Source organism: Raphanus sativus, chromosome 3 (assembly GCF_000801105.2).
Source record: "Raphanus sativus cultivar WK10039 chromosome 3, ASM80110v3, whole genome shotgun sequence".
NCBI lineage: Eukaryota > Viridiplantae > Streptophyta > Magnoliopsida > Brassicales > Brassicaceae > Raphanus > Raphanus sativus.
In genome coordinates, this window is record NC_079513.1 from 5,072,925 (window position 1) to 5,088,927 (window position 16,003).

A 16,003-nucleotide genomic window follows, 5' to 3' on the forward strand; every position below is an offset into this window, starting at 1 on the left:
CAGAGGAAAATGCACCTTTCAGTGTTATGGTAGGTAGTCATGTTCTGCACTAACATCATAAAGTATTCGGCTGCTCTGAGTTTACTTAGTTTTCCTTTTGTGTTTTTTTGACTGATTTTGAAATAGTTTTGTGTCTTTGTCTGTTAGTGGTAGAATGTAGATGGTTTAAAGGGCGGTCCAGACTGAGTCGTATGTGAACTTGTCCCATGTGGTTGCAAGAGTACAATGTAGTTTTGATTGGGGTAATGTAGGATACATAGACGACTAAACGTGTTCTTAAGTAATATTAGATCACTCCATTGTCTTGTGGTTGAATCTCATATGAGGTATAATCTCACTGTAAAACTCTTTGGCAAAAAAAGAAACCCAAAAAAGAAAGACAATCAAATTCAAATATACTGTAAAACTCTTTGGCAAAAAAAGAAACCCAAAAAAGAAAGACAATCAAATTCAAATGATCTTCTATTCATGAAAATGATTGTATCTACCCCACTCAGCGGCACAGTCGAATGCATTGTAAGAAGGGCCCATAAGGACTATAAATGAGCCAACATATGGGCCTCGGAGGCTTTACTCTCTTTGTTAATCCTCTCAACTTGCAAAACCTATCCTCTTCCTTCTTCGCTCGTTACCAAATGACACCTCCATGAGCAACAACAACAACACCTCTTAAACCCTTCCAACAAACTCATAGCAACCATGATAGGAGCTTCGAGAACAATCCTCTCCCTCTCTCTCTCCTCCTCCCTCTTCACCTTCTCCAGAACCACCCCTCACGTCATCCCACTTCTCCGCCTCCACAAACCTTCCTCTAGATTCCACCACCCCCTCCGCCGCCCTCTATGCGCCGCCGCAACCGCTCCGACGGAACCGAACACCGCGGAGCCCGATCAGTTAAAGCACACGATCTTGCTGGAGAGGCTTCGTCTCCGACATCTGAAGGAATCGGCGGCGAAACCGCAGCAGAGGCCGAGCAGCGTTGTTATCGGCATAGAGGAAGAGCAAAAGAGTAGTAAGAAGAAGAAGAAGATGGTAGAGAGTTTCGAGGAGCTAGGGCTAAGCGAGGAAGTGATGGGAGCTTTGAAAGAGATGAACATTGAGGTTCCTACTGAGATTCAGTGTATCGGAGTACCTGCTGTTATGCAACGCAAGAGCGTCGTCTTGGGCTCTCACACTGGCTCCGGCAAGACTCTTGCCTACTTGCTTCCTATTGTTCAGGTCTAAGTTCTAATCTTGATGCATTGGTTCATGAATTGATTGTTAGCTAATCGATAATAGTTATGTTTTGCTTGTGTATCGTATGCCACGTGACAGTAGATAATTAGAGCACGTGACTTTAGTGTCATTTCATGATATATTGATATCTAGAGCTCTCCCTAGTTGAAATGTTTTGTTGTTTTTAGGGTACTAGATATGATTTATGTTCTTGAAAATATGGCGTTTTGAGTTGTATTGGTTTGAGTTTTTTTGCAGCTGATGAGAGAAGATGAGGCAACCCTTGGTAAGACTACAAAGCCTAGACGTCCCAGGACTGTTGTTCTCTGTCCCACCAGAGAACTCTCTGAGCAGGTACTACTTCTACTGCTTTTGTTTTGTCTCTTAATCAATATTAGTTGCATGCTCTTGGTATATGATACAAGCTATGGTTGTAGAAGGCTCAAATGGATAAAGACTATTGATTACAAATGGCAAAGTAACCTTAGTCTAGTGAGGTTACTCTAAAATAACCATGGTTTAGTTAAATAATGTTTATTCTTTAGTATGTGACTATATTATTTATGCTAGTTTCATCAATGTTTCTAGACATAAACTGTGAAACACTAATTAAGGATTCTGCATTAGGTTTACCGTGTGGCAAAGTCGGTAAGCCACCACGCGAGGTTCAGATCTATATTGGTTAGTGGTGGTTCGCGGATAAGACCACAGGAGGATTCTTTGAACAATGCAATAGACATGGTTGTTGGAACCCCTGGTAGGATTCTTCAGCATATCGAAGAAGGAAACATGGTCTATGGAGATATTGCGTATTTGGTATGCCTCTTATTATGGGATCTTGAGACATTATATGTTCCCATGATTTTTGGAATTAAACAAAGGAGCAATGAGGATATTTTTTCTTATACAGGTGCTTGATGAGGCAGACACTATGTTTGATCGTGGCTTCGGTCCTGACATCCGCAAGTTTCTTGCCCCACTGAAACAGCGTGTGTTGAAGACAAATGACCAAGGATTCCAAACCGTCCTAGTGACTGCCACCATGACAACGGTATGCTCTCATGTTCACTATGTGCTTTCCCCTTTTGCTATTATTATGATTTATAAACTTTTCTTCTTGCGTTTTCAGGCTGTTCAGAAGTTAGTCGATGAGGAGTTTCAAGGGATAGAGCATTTGCGAACATCGACATTGCATAAGAAGATAGCAAACGCCAGGCATGACTTTGTCAAGCTTTCAGGTAGCGAAGATAAGCTAGAAGCACTTCTACAGGTAAAATGAATGCACCATTAAGATTATGATTTTCACAAGCAATCAATCAAACACTTATGCTTTGATGAGAATGCAGGTTCTTGAACCTAGCTTAGCCAAAGGGAGCAAGGTGATGGTCTTCTGTAACACTTTGAACTCCAGCCGCGCCGTCGATCACTATCTTTCTGAAAACCAGGTCTCCACTGTGAATTATCACGGTGAAGTTCCAGCAGAACAAAGGTGGGATTAAAAAGACAGTTTTAGCCTCAAACGTAAATCCATCATTGTTAAATCGGTTTGCATTTCATCGATCCAGGGTTGAGAACTTGAAAAAGTTTAAGGACGAAGAAGGAGACTGCCCCACGCTGGTGTGCACGGATTTGGCTGCGAGGGGTCTGGACCTTGACGTCGATCATGTAATCATGTTTGATTTTCCAAAGAACTCTGTAAGTAACCCTTTTTCTTTCTTCTCTTAACTTGTTGGTTCAGGTTTCTTGAGACCTTAAATTTTATTTTAAACTTGAATTGCTTAGATTGACTACCTTCATCGCACTGGAAGAACAGCTCGCATGGGAGCTAAAGGTTTGTTCATTTTAGTTGGTTTAATTCATTTTTGACTACCTTATTTCAAAGTAGCTGCTGCTTATGAGGCGCTGAGTAATAAAAAGATAAAGAGTTAAAATGTGTTTCTCTTTACAGGAAAAGTGACGAGTCTGATAAGCAGGAAGGACCAAATGTTAGCAGCGAGGATCGAGGAAGCTATGAGGAACAACGAGAGCTTAGAAGCACTCACCAACGATAACGTCAGGAGGGATGCTGCAAGAACCCAAATCACTCAAGAGAAAGGAAGGAGCGTTAAGCAGATCAGAGCAGTGAGCAAGCAACGTAACACTAGAGACAGAGGAACATCATCATCTCCACCTGCAAGATCAGCAGGTTCGAAGACACCAGTGAGGAAGTCTACTACTTCAGTGAGAAAATCAACTTCGGGAAGAGCATCGTCTCCTCCAGAAAAATCGACAAAGCCGAAGAGAAAAATATTGAAGACGGTTGGATCAAGATCGATAGCTGCGAGGGGGAAGAAGGGTTCAGAAAGAACAGGTAAGAAACTAAGTGTTGTTGGGTTCAGAGGTCGGTCTTCTGCGGCTAGACCTTCCTCTTAGTTACATGATGTTTAACTTCAGGAAAGTTAAAAGTCAGTAGATTATGGTCGGATTATTTTTGCACAAGTGTGAGAGATGAGAATCATCTTGAGAAACCATAACATGTTCTTTCTTCTACGAATTTCATATTGAGAGAAGAAATTCACTTTTGCCTTGACAGAAACTCAAATCAGTAAAGTCTGCATTATATTCGTTTGGGGTCTAGAATGGTTTTTATACAAATTGAGTTATGGCGTGGACACATCTTTAAAAATTAACTAATGTTCTGATGTGAATAACATTTCTTAAACACATTTCATGCTTACACTGATTATTTATAATTTTATACAATATAAAAATAAAAAGCCCTCGTATTATCATAATTAATGTAAATCTATAAAACTTTTATAAATAACGAACACATATATAAAAATATTAAAGAAATATTAATTAATAAAATCTTACACTAAAAGATAAAATTTTAATTTATGTGTAAAACTTAAATTTATAAAAACAAATCTTAAACAATTATGAGATATAAAAACTTTAAAGATTAAAATGATAGACAGAAATAATAATTAAAAATCATAAATATGATATGTAATTAATTATAAGGATCAAATTGAAAATAAAAAGATGAAATTTTATTCCACAAAACTTTAAATTTAAAGTTTTGAAGTTTCTTTTGAATAGCAAAAAGTTATATATTTGAAGTTATAGAGTTTCTTTTGGAAATGTTCTGAGACCATGTAATTGTAGCTTGCTTGACATTCAACATTCTCGAGTTTCGGGGCAGTAAAGGATCGTACTCGGCTGGGTCACTTCCTTGCCGGGGTGCTAACATGGCGTTTTGACAGGTTCTTTTTTTTTGTTGGTTTGGCTGGCTGGCTCGTATGATCTTTTGCCCACAACGCCCAGCAGCAAACCATATCTTTATTTAAATACATTTAACTTAAACAAGCTCTCTTTCAACTTTTACAAAATGGATACATGATTCTGTGTTCAAAAAAAAAAAGGATGCATGATGGTCTACATGCCCGTCCCAGAGAAAAAGATACCCAAGCAACCGCTTATTATAACATATAGTTTTAGACAGGGCCGTCTCAAGCTTTAGACAGACCCGGTTCAAAATAAGAAAATAAGATTTTTTTAACAATAAGAAAATAAGAAAATAAGATTCTGAAATAATATATTTTTCTTTTTACAAAATATCAGTATAATATAAAATAAATACATCAATTAATTATTTTATATCTAAATAACATTATTTCTAGTTTTTAATGCAAAATCACTGATCAAATCATTGAACAAGATTATTTAGCATTTTTCAATGCAAAATCGTTGATCAAATCATCAAATTTGATCATTCTTCTATTTTTAAGTTATTTTTTATGTTTATTATTTGGATATGGATAGCAAGCTATATACTTTTAATTGGACAAATTACTCATTCTTGTCAACATAATTTGTAGGCTAGTTTTCTTTTCTTTGTGTTTTTTATTTCTAACTAAAAATGGTGAAAAATATATTTTGTTATCCGTATTTATAATCACTAATTAATAATTTTTTCCTAAACATAATCAATTAGAATATTAACTTTATATACTACCATTGAATATTCAAACATACATTAACAACTATTTCTTACTTTCCAAAATATATAATTGATAAAAATATTAATTACGTCCTAATTTACTGTATTTTAGTTGGTTATATAAACAAAATAAAAATTGTAGTTTACATTATTGGTTATAAATACGGAACCTAAATTCAAATATAGTTATTCTGATTTTTTATAAAAGTATGATTTTAAATTTATAACTATTACTAAAACAAAAAAAATTATGGACCCTCTAAAATTTTGGACCCTGTTCGATCGCTCCACTTGCACGTGCTAAAAGACGGTCCTGGTTTTAGAGAACATATTTTATTTGAATTTTCATATTAAGAACTTTTCTTAAATATTTGTATATAAATAAAATTTATAATTCTTTCGGTAATTATAATATCTGTAAAAGAAATGCATCATTTTTTATAGAATTTTTAATGATAATTAACTCTATTGAGTACGTGCATTGTTATTTATTTTTAAAATGTGAATTTTGTACCAAGAAACTAATTTACTAAAATTATGATTGAATGTTTATTAATCAATACTTTTATGCAATTAACTTGATGAAAATTATGTTTACTAATCATTAATATAACTGAATTAGTTTATAAAATGCTAATGTGATTTATATTATTATTTTTTTGGTTTCAAACCTGCATGATTTGGGTGAGAGTCAGGCGTGGCTTTTGTTTGTTTATTTCATTTCATTGCATTTCTGCTAGGCCACTCATTCCTTCTTTACAATATACAAATTATAAAGTAGTCTACGAAAAAATTATATTCATGTTTGATGAGATTCAAGTATTAATAAAAACGTTTTTTAAAGTATTAATTAATAAGAACTTAGTAGTTCACAAAAGATGTTAGATGAAATTTTTGTAATACAGAAAGAATAATGAGTTTATAGACATACATCTTCATTACATTTTGTGAATGAGGATGATGACATTGAGTTATATTTATCACATTTCATGAATGAAGACGATGACATGAGATGTAGAGGTTGATAATTGATAAATTTATTGTTTAGATTAAAAGGGGTAATGTATAAAATGTTAAGAGTCCAATAAGCTACATTAGAATTATAGGTCCAAGCAGAGTGCGGTAAAGGCTTAGTCAAAGAGTCAGTCATATAGTTTAAAGATCTCAAAATAAAACTAAAGGAAATGTGAGAAAAGCGTAAATATAGAGTTTCGATGTCCTGAATGATTCCGTAGAAATAAATCGAATGACGCTTCGAGGAGAGGGCAACAATGAGTATCTGGCAATCTGATTTTATGCAGATTATGAAAATCTAGCTTGCATGGAGGAGAGCAGACCAGATGGCTAGAGCTTCAGCCATCAACGGCGACGAGATGAATTCAAAAGCACGTGTACCCTGTAAAAAGACAATATTCTCATGATTCACATCACACCATCCACAACCTCCTGGTCTGTTGGTAAATGAATTCCAGACTGCATCAGTGAAGCAGACATAGCCAAGTTTGAGCATATGATTATGAAACATTTGATTGGGGTTCCCACTCTATGGGGCACCCGGTTAACAATTTTTTTCCCAAAATTTATTTGTTTTATATCTATTTCTATATATATATAGAAATATATTAATTTCTATATATATATATATTCATATAGTTATATATAATGCAAATGTAAAATAAAAAGTTAAATATATTTTTATTATGCATAAATTTAATAAAAGGTATATTAGATTTTGGGTTATTATAATTTAAAATGACTAAAACTACAATAAAAAGAATATTATTTTTATGGTAACTGAAACTAATAACTTTTTATTTAAATAAAATATATAATTCCAATAATTTTTTTGCTATAAGAAAATTATTATCAATTTTAAATCAAATGATATTTTTTAAATTTTTGAATAGAGCCCCTCCATTGATTTTAAATCTCAGGATCGGCTCTGGAAGCAGGTGATCCCTGTGTTAGTCGTAATTGATGGAGGCATCTGGATAGACTGTGACGATTCAGATAAGAAAAACGATGATACTAGAATGACGCTAATGAAATTAAAGGTTGTTCACAAAATTGAGATTATTTTTAGAAAAATCAAAATTTTTATTAAGAGTATAATTTAATGATACTCTTTTAATAGTACTGATTTCGATTACAAACAAAGATCATACACAACCAAATATGTAAACCGGTGCTTTAAACAAAGATCATACACTGCACGACCAAAGCTATAAATAATATTTAGTATTCGGTTGTTACTAACACAAAACAAAAATAATAACACAAAATTTTTGAAACTCATAAGACGTGTGATCACACACTTTGAAGCCGCAAGTGACTTACGTAACGCCTTGGTGGGAAAGGCGCTTCCCTTTTAAAACTTAAGCCAAAAGCTTCATCTCAACAAAATGCTAGAGAAACCTTCTCTTTTGGTTATTACCTCATAATCAGTGGCGAATCTACGTGTTGTAAGAGGGTGGCACTTGCCCCCATAAAAACTTCAAATTCTTTGTAATATATACCCAAATTTTAGATGGTCCCTCCTACTAAAAATTACATTTTGATCTTACATTTATATTTATACATGATTGCCCCCACTGAGATTTTATTCTACATTCGCCACTGCTCATAATTCAATGAAAATGTGTAATACGTGAATTATCTTACTAATGAGGCCAAAAAATTTTACAACGGAGGTTATTTAGTTTGATGATCTCTTTTAATGAAGAAAGTATAGTAAACGTTGTTGGGATTATGAAATCTCATGTCCAACTTTTTATTATCCGATTAGTACGATATTGTCCACTTTAGGCTTTAGAGGTTGGCCCGTATGGATTTACTTTTGGTTTTCATCTCAAAAAGCTTCGTACTAATTATAGTTGGACATCTCTTTATATATTAGACTTAACTTTGTCTAATATCCGATGTGAGACTTTGTTTGATATTTCACATTTTCCCTCTCAAATTAAAGATCACACTCATTTCGTGTGTTTTTTTTCTTTCTCACAACATTACAGGTTCCTTGATCTTCTGATTTGATCTCTGCCATATACTTTTCATTTCTAACTTCGAAGGGTATTTTTCTGGGATATTTTTCTTCTTGCAGATTTCTCATCAACCGCTATGATACTAATTGTTGGGATTATGAAATTCCATCTCCAATTTTTTATTATTGATATTGTCCATTTTGGGTTTTAGAGGTTGGCCCGTATGGATTTACTTTTGGTTTTCATCTCTAAAAGCCTCGTACTAATTAGAGTTGGATATCTTTTTATATATTAGACTTTCCTTTGTCTAATATCCGATGTGGAACTTTGTTTGATATTTCACAAAAGTTGAAAAGAATTGCTAATCAATGAGGAAATAGCAGGTTAAACATGGACAATTATGTGGCTTTGTAACCAATCACACGTTGCGCGCGCGCACACACACACAAGTAATAGGATTGTGTATTTCACACTAAGACTATTCACACCCTTACCACCTTGAACATATACGTTTCTTTGACGAGACATGTCACAAATATAATCTATAGACAGGAAAAGATATGAAACAATTACGAACAAAAAGACGAATGAATTGAATGGATCTGATTTTAGTATATAGCTACTCCTGTACAAAAGCTTCATGGCTATCAATCTCTGCGTTGGTGAGCGTGAGAGTACGCTGAAGCTTCCGCGGAGAGAAAACTTCAGCCTCTACAACAAATGTAGCTGTGACTGGCCGGTGATCAGAGAGGATAATCTCACTTCTTCTGTAACTCATAAGCTTCATTCCTTTCCCATACCATATAATGCGATCACACCTGAACAAAATTGAGTTTTAAACTACATGAACATATTAAAAAGGTCTGTAATGAGTGTGTAAGGGCAGCATACCAGGCTGGTGTTCGTTTCCCTGACTTGTGATCTTTTCCTCTGTAACTTTCTGAATCGATATCGTATTTGTAAGTTGGTGGGAAATCTAGATTTCCTTCTGACCATCCCTCGAATACACGCCCTTGTCTCATTTCTCTCGCAAGCTAATTATTGTTATGATAAGAGTTTAAAGATATAATATTTGATCAAAAGCAATTGGTTATGGATGTTTAGTAAAAATGTTAGATGTGCTTTCACTTTCACTATCTAAAAAAATTTAAAAGAACTTAGATAAGAGATCGCATTTATTGTAAAAATGTTTTTAAGATGAATAAAATTAACATTTTTTTCAAAAAAAAAAAAAAAAAAGATAAAAGATGTTTAGTAAAAAAGTACCTGGTCCTTCTCAGCTAACCTCTTCCAATCTTTTCTTGCAATAAGCTCATGTGTCTTCTTATACGGTAAGTTAATCCGATAATTCAAATCTCCTAGCCAGATTATTCTTCTGTAAAACATTAACATTATTTCCTGTTCAAGTTTATATCAAAAATGTTTATTTCTTAATGTGAAATCAAGAGAAAGCATACTCATGATCACGGATGCTTCTTGGAAGTCTTGTTTCATGAGGATGAAACTGAGTTCTTCTATGAATATCGCTTACATCAGCGTTTCTTTTTCTGTGATCTCCATCTTTTTCCCCAGACGCTAGATGCGTGCAGACAAAACAAAACGGTGTCTGATACACTGACATGCTCACCGATACAGCTCCCTGTAGAAGTCATAATCACTTGTCACAGTCCTCAAATGCAGTCTTAAAATAAAGTTTGAAAAAAAAAACATAAAAGAAGTAATGAATAAGACCTTGTTACCAATGTAACCCATAACGCCAACACCCACAGTAGACAAACTGAGATTACGTATATGTTTCCTCAAGCTCCTCCGAACCCATATTGTTAAAAAAACTCCAACCATCTGTTTGCTAACAATCCGTACATACGAAGGTTTCCTCGTATTCATGAGAGGCTTAAAGTCTATATCCGTAAGCAGAGGCGTCTTCTTCCCTGGCGCAACACCATGGTTGTTTGCAGTTGCTTTGAAAGAGTTATAATTCTTAAACGGCTTCAATGAAGACTTGTAGGAACAACGTCTTTCCCTAACATGTTGGTTCAACAATCTCAAAGGAGGTTCTGGCCAGCTCAAACCAACTCTCTCTGAGTAACTAAACCACCGGTTTAAACTCTTGGCACGTTTAGAACCAGTGTCGTCAAGCTGCATTGACAATAACCTGTCCAGCGTCTTTGGGGATGAGAACTGCCTCTGCAGATACTCTTGTCTCGGCAAGCATGATCCCTTACCGTAATTAGCGTTTACAATACCGTCCTCGATTTCGAAATCTTCATCAACCGGATGAATAACATTGCAAGTAAACATATCTTCTACCACATCAGAGACCTCTTCCAATGGTTTAAACTTTGATGGAGAAGGAGGATCACTGTAACTTATGATCTTTAACTTGCTCGGTCTTATCCTGTTTAAAGCGTCACGTATGGTATCCTCCCATTTAGACACAGGCTTGTCATCTTCAACACCAAAAATGTTTCCAGCATTCAGTGGAACAATTTCCTGAAGACTGAGAAGAAAAAAAGTAAAATCAAGAAAACAATATGAAGTAAAGTTTGTTTGTAATAAGACAGGAACATAACCAACGAGCTGTTGGTATATTGGTAAATGAGTGTCTTGTAAGCACTCCGCCACTCGGGTTAAATCCTCGCAGACTATTTACAATGCTTGGGTTCCCGGTGAAACCACCTTTTTTTAGTTAACAAAAGAAAGGAACATACCCAAGAACATAAATGTCTGCAGGTTCAATGGTATCTACCCAACCATCAATATCCAAGTCATTTTGTGGAACTCTTCCTCCAACATTCCAAGTCCCAACACAGATTCTAGCTACATCAAAACATACATTAAAGTTAAGACACAACACACGAAAGTAGCAAACATAGAAAAAAAAAAAAAACAAAGAACCTGACTGATTTGGTGTCCATATACTGATTCCGAAACGTTTCAGAGTTCCTTCTTCTCAGCTCTGGTTGTGCATCTAGAAACATTTCACAAAATATAAAAAAATGCCAGATGATTCTTGGTATTGACAAAGATTTGAAACAGAGAGCACAATACCATCATTGTCAAGAAGACCTTCTTCGATTCCTGAGAGATCATATTATATTTCTTTTTTTAGATTTCATAAAATTGTGTACAGACAGATTTGAGAAACGACTGACCTTCGGTTTCAGAATCTTCAGCGCAATCATTGTCTTCTTGATCTTCATCGTCACTTTCAGGGGCAAGATCTGATTCAGTGTTTGGAATGTTAAACCATTTACGGAGAAGAAGACGAGCTGGATAGAGCTGTAAGCACGTTGAAGAAACCGGAGAACAGCAGAGCGTAGCACAACTCCTCTGGCGAAAATCCATATTCCAGAAAGCGTTAATTCCAAGAAACCGAAACAGAGGAGAGAAGATGAAAAAAAAACAGAGATCGATGTACCTCTGTTCGCCGGAACTGTGATCTACCTGGCGACATTAGAGTCAGAAGACGTCTAATCAAAAACGAGAAGGTTGCAGAGGTGGCAAGAATGTAGAGGGAGAAGGAGAAGACGGTTGAGGCGTATTAACGACCATTATTGAGAGAGAGAGAGAGAGCAATGGTGATGATGCAGTGAAACGTTGGTTTTGACTTTTTGTAATTTTAAAAAGTAAACGCAGGATGAAGTCGTGAGTAGATATAATCTTCTGGAATCAGCCGGCGTTTTGGATTTGAATAAAGGCTAAAGGTTGACTCACATTTTCTCCTAGGTAGTGTTGTGGCACACGATTATTAGGTAAAGGTTTATGATTATTAGGATTTCTTAATTTTTTTTTAGTCTTAGAAAAGAGCTAATTTGCTTAAAAACAAAAGAAGATAGTGAAATTAAGGATTTTCCAACAACGGTAGAAGTTTGCTGCGTGTTGAAGTTAAACGCCATGGTGAAAAACGTAACTATCTTTAATACTCTACAAAGTCACTTCCAGAACCTAGATGACAAAGAGATTTATGTAGACTAGGTAATAATCCGCGCCTTGCGGGGAGTGAATTTTTTTTTTATAAAAACTTAAATTTTATTTCATAATTGAATTATTTATCTAATATTTTTTGTGGTCAAAATTAAATCAATAATTGTTTGGTATAATGCATTTGGTTCTTGGTTTCAATTTGGTTATTTCGGTTCTTTTGTTGAGGTTTAGGATCCGTTCGAATATTTAGAAAATTTGGTGCGATTATTTAATTTACGTTCAGTTCAAGTAACAAAATTGAGAATCGGCTAATATCCGAAATAATTTCTGAACACATATTGTTTCGATTTGGTTACAGTTTTTGTTAATTCGGGTAAAAAACAAAAAAAAAAGTTTTTTGCTTAATTATCATTTTTTAGATTTTGGATAAAACTTGAAATAATTAAGATAATTTTAAACATTTCAGATACAATTATTTTTTGTAATTCTGTTTTTGGTATTTCAATTTAAAAGTAATATTTAAAAATTTATAATTATCTCTATAAGTATATAAACTATATTATAAAAATTTGGGTACCCATACAGTTTTCGGTTCAGGTTTGATTTTCTGATTTTTCGGTTCGGTTCTGGTTAATGTGATTGTTAAAAGTTTTTAACAATATAAATTAAACTAAAATGATGAAGGATACAAAAATTAATACAAATCATTATTATTCAACATCATTAATGATCATATATATGTTAATCATATAAGGTAAATCCGTAGCTTTTATTTAAGGAAAGAATGAAGAATATATTTATGTATTAATAATTAATTTAATGAAAAGTATAATATATATTTAGATGGACCAACCTTTTTTCTAATGATTCTTAAAATCAACCTGGTGATGACACGTGGCTACATTTAAAAGTTACAATGCTTCTCAATTAATATATAGGGGATATGAAAAGACTATAAAAAAGATTTAGGTTAGATTTGCTAAACTTTATTTCTGTTTTATTGTCTCTGTCTTATTCATTCCAAAACCACATTTTCTTTCATTGCTTCTGTCTTATTTCTTCACCTTCTTTCAATGTTCTTTTTTTTTTCATATTGATCTAAATAAAAATGAAAAAATCATGAATTGTGAATAATTCATGAGTTCATCTGGTTCTTTCTCCATGAGTTCATGAGGTGTGGACTACAGTGGAAAGGGAACTTCGCCTACTCGCAAGAAGATGAGAGGATGATCCACTGGTTCTAGCTAAAGACAAAAGTTTCAAGTTCTAGGTAAATTTATATAAATTTCTTTAATTAGAATCTTCTTCTTTAATAAGATCCTTTTTTTGACAAAAGAAAAGAATCTTCTTTTTCCTCACGTGATGGAATTGGGAAGTTATGGTGGATTGGATCTTCTATGTCAATTGATATCTGTTAGAATGTGAAACGATGGCAAGGACAATTAACCACAAAGCCAAGAAGGTAATCTTTTTTGTTAATGTAAAATAATTAGTTAGATGTGTAAATATAATAGTAGCCAAATAACAATTTTCTTAGACCGACTACAAGATATATTAGCTGGACAATAGTTCTGACAATTTACTTATTTATATTTATTGGCGTCTAGGGTTGCATTACATACATGGCGAAGGACAATTAAGGGTGTATGTGGTTGTAATATATGTTCTTTTGCATAGTTGTACTAATTAAATATTAGTACTAATTTTCTTTTGACCTCAGGAGATTGGTGAATTGGTATGTCTATGGTTGTGCGATTGATATGTATTATCTAAGTGATACTATTGGACAGTTAATAAAAAAGATATCCAAGTAAATATAGATTTAAAAGGAAAATATTGTAATACACTCTTTTCCAAAATAAACTTACATATTGTAAGTTATGTTCATTGCATTTCTATTTCTTATTTTCTGTAGGGATTGGACTTCATAACTATTCAAACTACGGCCGTCTACCAATGCCAATACACCCATAGTTTTCAGATTGTGGGAGACGGTTATTGTAAAATTTAACTCGAACTCAGTTTGTTTTTGGAAGGCTAAACTTTTTTGTAACCTTTGATGGTGGTTAGACATTAGTTACTGTTGTTTTATTAGGTTCCGGAAAATGGTTATCAGACATTTTAGTGTGGTATAAGATTGTTTTGCTTGGTTAAATTTTCTTGTAACTGTGTATGTAACATATTAACTTAAAACGTACAAGTTTAGTTGTATATGTATTTTATGTGACAATACAACCAGTCAGACTAAGTGATTTTTACACAATACAACAAGTTAAGACGATTGAAAAAATGTGCACAAATATTTATTATTCTCCTTTTCAAGTGTGTTTATTGCAATTTTTCCTTTAAAATATTAACTACTCATAGAATTCATTATTAACTATTTTTTTGTCACTAAACCTATGCCCTAAACACTAATACCTTGGAGCATAAACACTAAAAAATACCATAAGATAGTTAAAACCAACAGCAACACCTTAGATCCTAAACCATTGATCATAAACCCTTGACACTATAATACAATACAATAAACCATAAGAAGTTAAGAGCATAGCTAGGGTGTATGAAATGTACATAGACATAATGTTCTGTATATTTATTTGTTGGTAATGTCAAATTGTTGGATATCTAATATAATATATACACGTTTAAAATTTCCGTTTAGCCGGATACTTTTTGAATGATCCGAGTGTTGTAATTGTTGACCGGCCAATTCGATTGTTTCTATATTAAAGATACATAGGTTAATAAACGGTAACTCAAACAAAAAAGTCCAATGCCCTGAATACTAAACTCTAAACTCAAAACACTAAACTCTAAACCCAACAGAATGTCCGGAACCCAAACCCTAGTCACTAAATCCTAAACCCTAAACCCAAAAAGAAACCCAGAACCCAAACCCTAGTCACTAAACCCGAAACCCAAAATACTAAACCCTAAACCCAATAGGAATCCCTAAACCCAAACCCTAATGTCTAATCCCTAAACCCTGAACCCAAAAAGACTAAATCTTAAACACAATAGGGATTAGACATTAGGTTTTGGGTTATAAGGTTCATATTGGGTTATTAAATATGTTAGCATTTAACAATGGATTTCAAATCTAATTAAACGAATGTTATTAAATATGTTAGCCGACTAACACTGAATCTCGCAAGCTAATTCATGGATATATCTAAATATATGAATAAACTGTTATAATATATTGCAATTGTTAGCTAGTTAACAATGAATCTTAATGTTATCAAATATGTTAGAAGGGCTAACACTAAGTTGTTATATGTTATTAAATATGTTAGCCGACTAACACTGAATCTTACAAACTAATTCATAGATATATCTAATTATATGAATAAATATTATAATATAGAGCTAATTATTTACAACTACGTTTATCAAATGTTATTAGTCAGGTATAAACATTTGATATAGTACACTGGAAGGATATGTGGGTCTAATGGGTGCAAGGAACGTAAGAGCCTCACTATCTCCACTTCACTTTGAAATGGAAGCATTACTTTGGGCAATGGAACATATACAGAATTTGCGTCAGTTTAGGGTCACGTTTGCAACAGATTGTTCTCAATTGGTGAAGATGGTGTCGGAACCAGAAGATCGTGTATTTGGCAGATATAAAGACCCTGCAAGAAAACTTTCACAGCTCAGAGATCGTCCACGTACCACGCACGCAGAATATGAAGGCTGATAGCTTAGCACGTTGTGCTAGGAAACAAACGTCCTTCGTTGTGCACATGGATGCAGAGTTACCAGTTTGGTTTACAGAGTCTATATGAGACTGTACTAGTCGATGACAAAAAAAAAACTAGTCAGCTATAAACATTAAATACCATGGCTAATAAATTATTTAACCATCTGTTGTGGTTTGTAACAATAC

At 33.9% G+C, this 16,003-nt stretch overlaps 2 protein-coding genes across 4 annotated transcripts; one reads left to right on the forward strand and one right to left on the reverse strand.

Annotated features, from left to right (window-relative positions):
• Positions 1-888: 888 nt before the first annotated feature.
• Positions 889-3,818, forward strand: LOC108818749 (DEAD-box ATP-dependent RNA helicase 39; the record flags this gene model as incomplete). The annotated part of the gene is given in 9 exon segments (XM_018591678.2): positions 889-1,218; positions 1,474-1,569; positions 1,843-2,031; positions 2,126-2,266; positions 2,345-2,485; positions 2,562-2,704; positions 2,781-2,910; positions 2,998-3,046; positions 3,164-3,818. Coding segments are annotated over 9 exon segments (1,683 nt in total), but the record flags the coding sequence as incomplete, so codon positions are not given.
• A 4,811-nt stretch (positions 3,819-8,629) lies between these two features.
• Positions 8,630-11,841, reverse strand: LOC108848056 (type I inositol polyphosphate 5-phosphatase 1-like). Of its 3 annotated transcripts, none has more exons than XM_057006546.1 (10): positions 11,603-11,841; positions 11,337-11,514; positions 11,233-11,250; positions 11,080-11,152; positions 10,893-10,997; positions 9,913-10,681; positions 9,639-9,820; positions 9,448-9,556; positions 9,073-9,215; positions 8,630-8,999 (listed from the first exon to the last, which is right to left on the reverse strand). In XM_057006546.1, the coding sequence occupies exons 1-10, from the start codon at positions 11,636-11,638 to the stop codon at positions 8,801-8,803; spliced, it is 1,812 nt and encodes a 603-aa protein (XP_056862526.1). In that variant the 5' UTR covers positions 11,639-11,841; the 3' UTR covers positions 8,630-8,800. The 3 variants fall into 3 exon arrangements, with proteins under 3 accessions (XP_056862526.1, XP_056862525.1, XP_056862527.1); XM_057006545.1 differs by having other exon boundaries at positions 11,233-11,262; positions 11,603-11,838; XM_057006547.1 differs by lacking the exon at positions 11,233-11,250 and having other exon boundaries at positions 11,603-11,839.
• Between the last annotated feature and the right edge of the window lie 4,162 nt (positions 11,842-16,003).

Excerpts from the sequence above, each read along its gene's own strand:
- LOC108848056 (XM_057006545.1), bottom strand. The coding sequence starts at position 11,638 with ATGTCGCCAGGTAGATCACAGTTCCGGCGAACAGAG. Across the intron at positions 11,153-11,232 it reads AGGTCTTCTTGACAATGATG|ATGCACAACCAGAGCTGAGA; the intron begins GTATTGTGCTCT and ends AAATGTTTCTAG. Across the intron at positions 9,000-9,072 it reads GGGAAACGAACACCAGCCTG|GTGTGATCGCATTATATGGT; the intron begins GTATGCTGCCCT and ends AATTTTGTTCAG.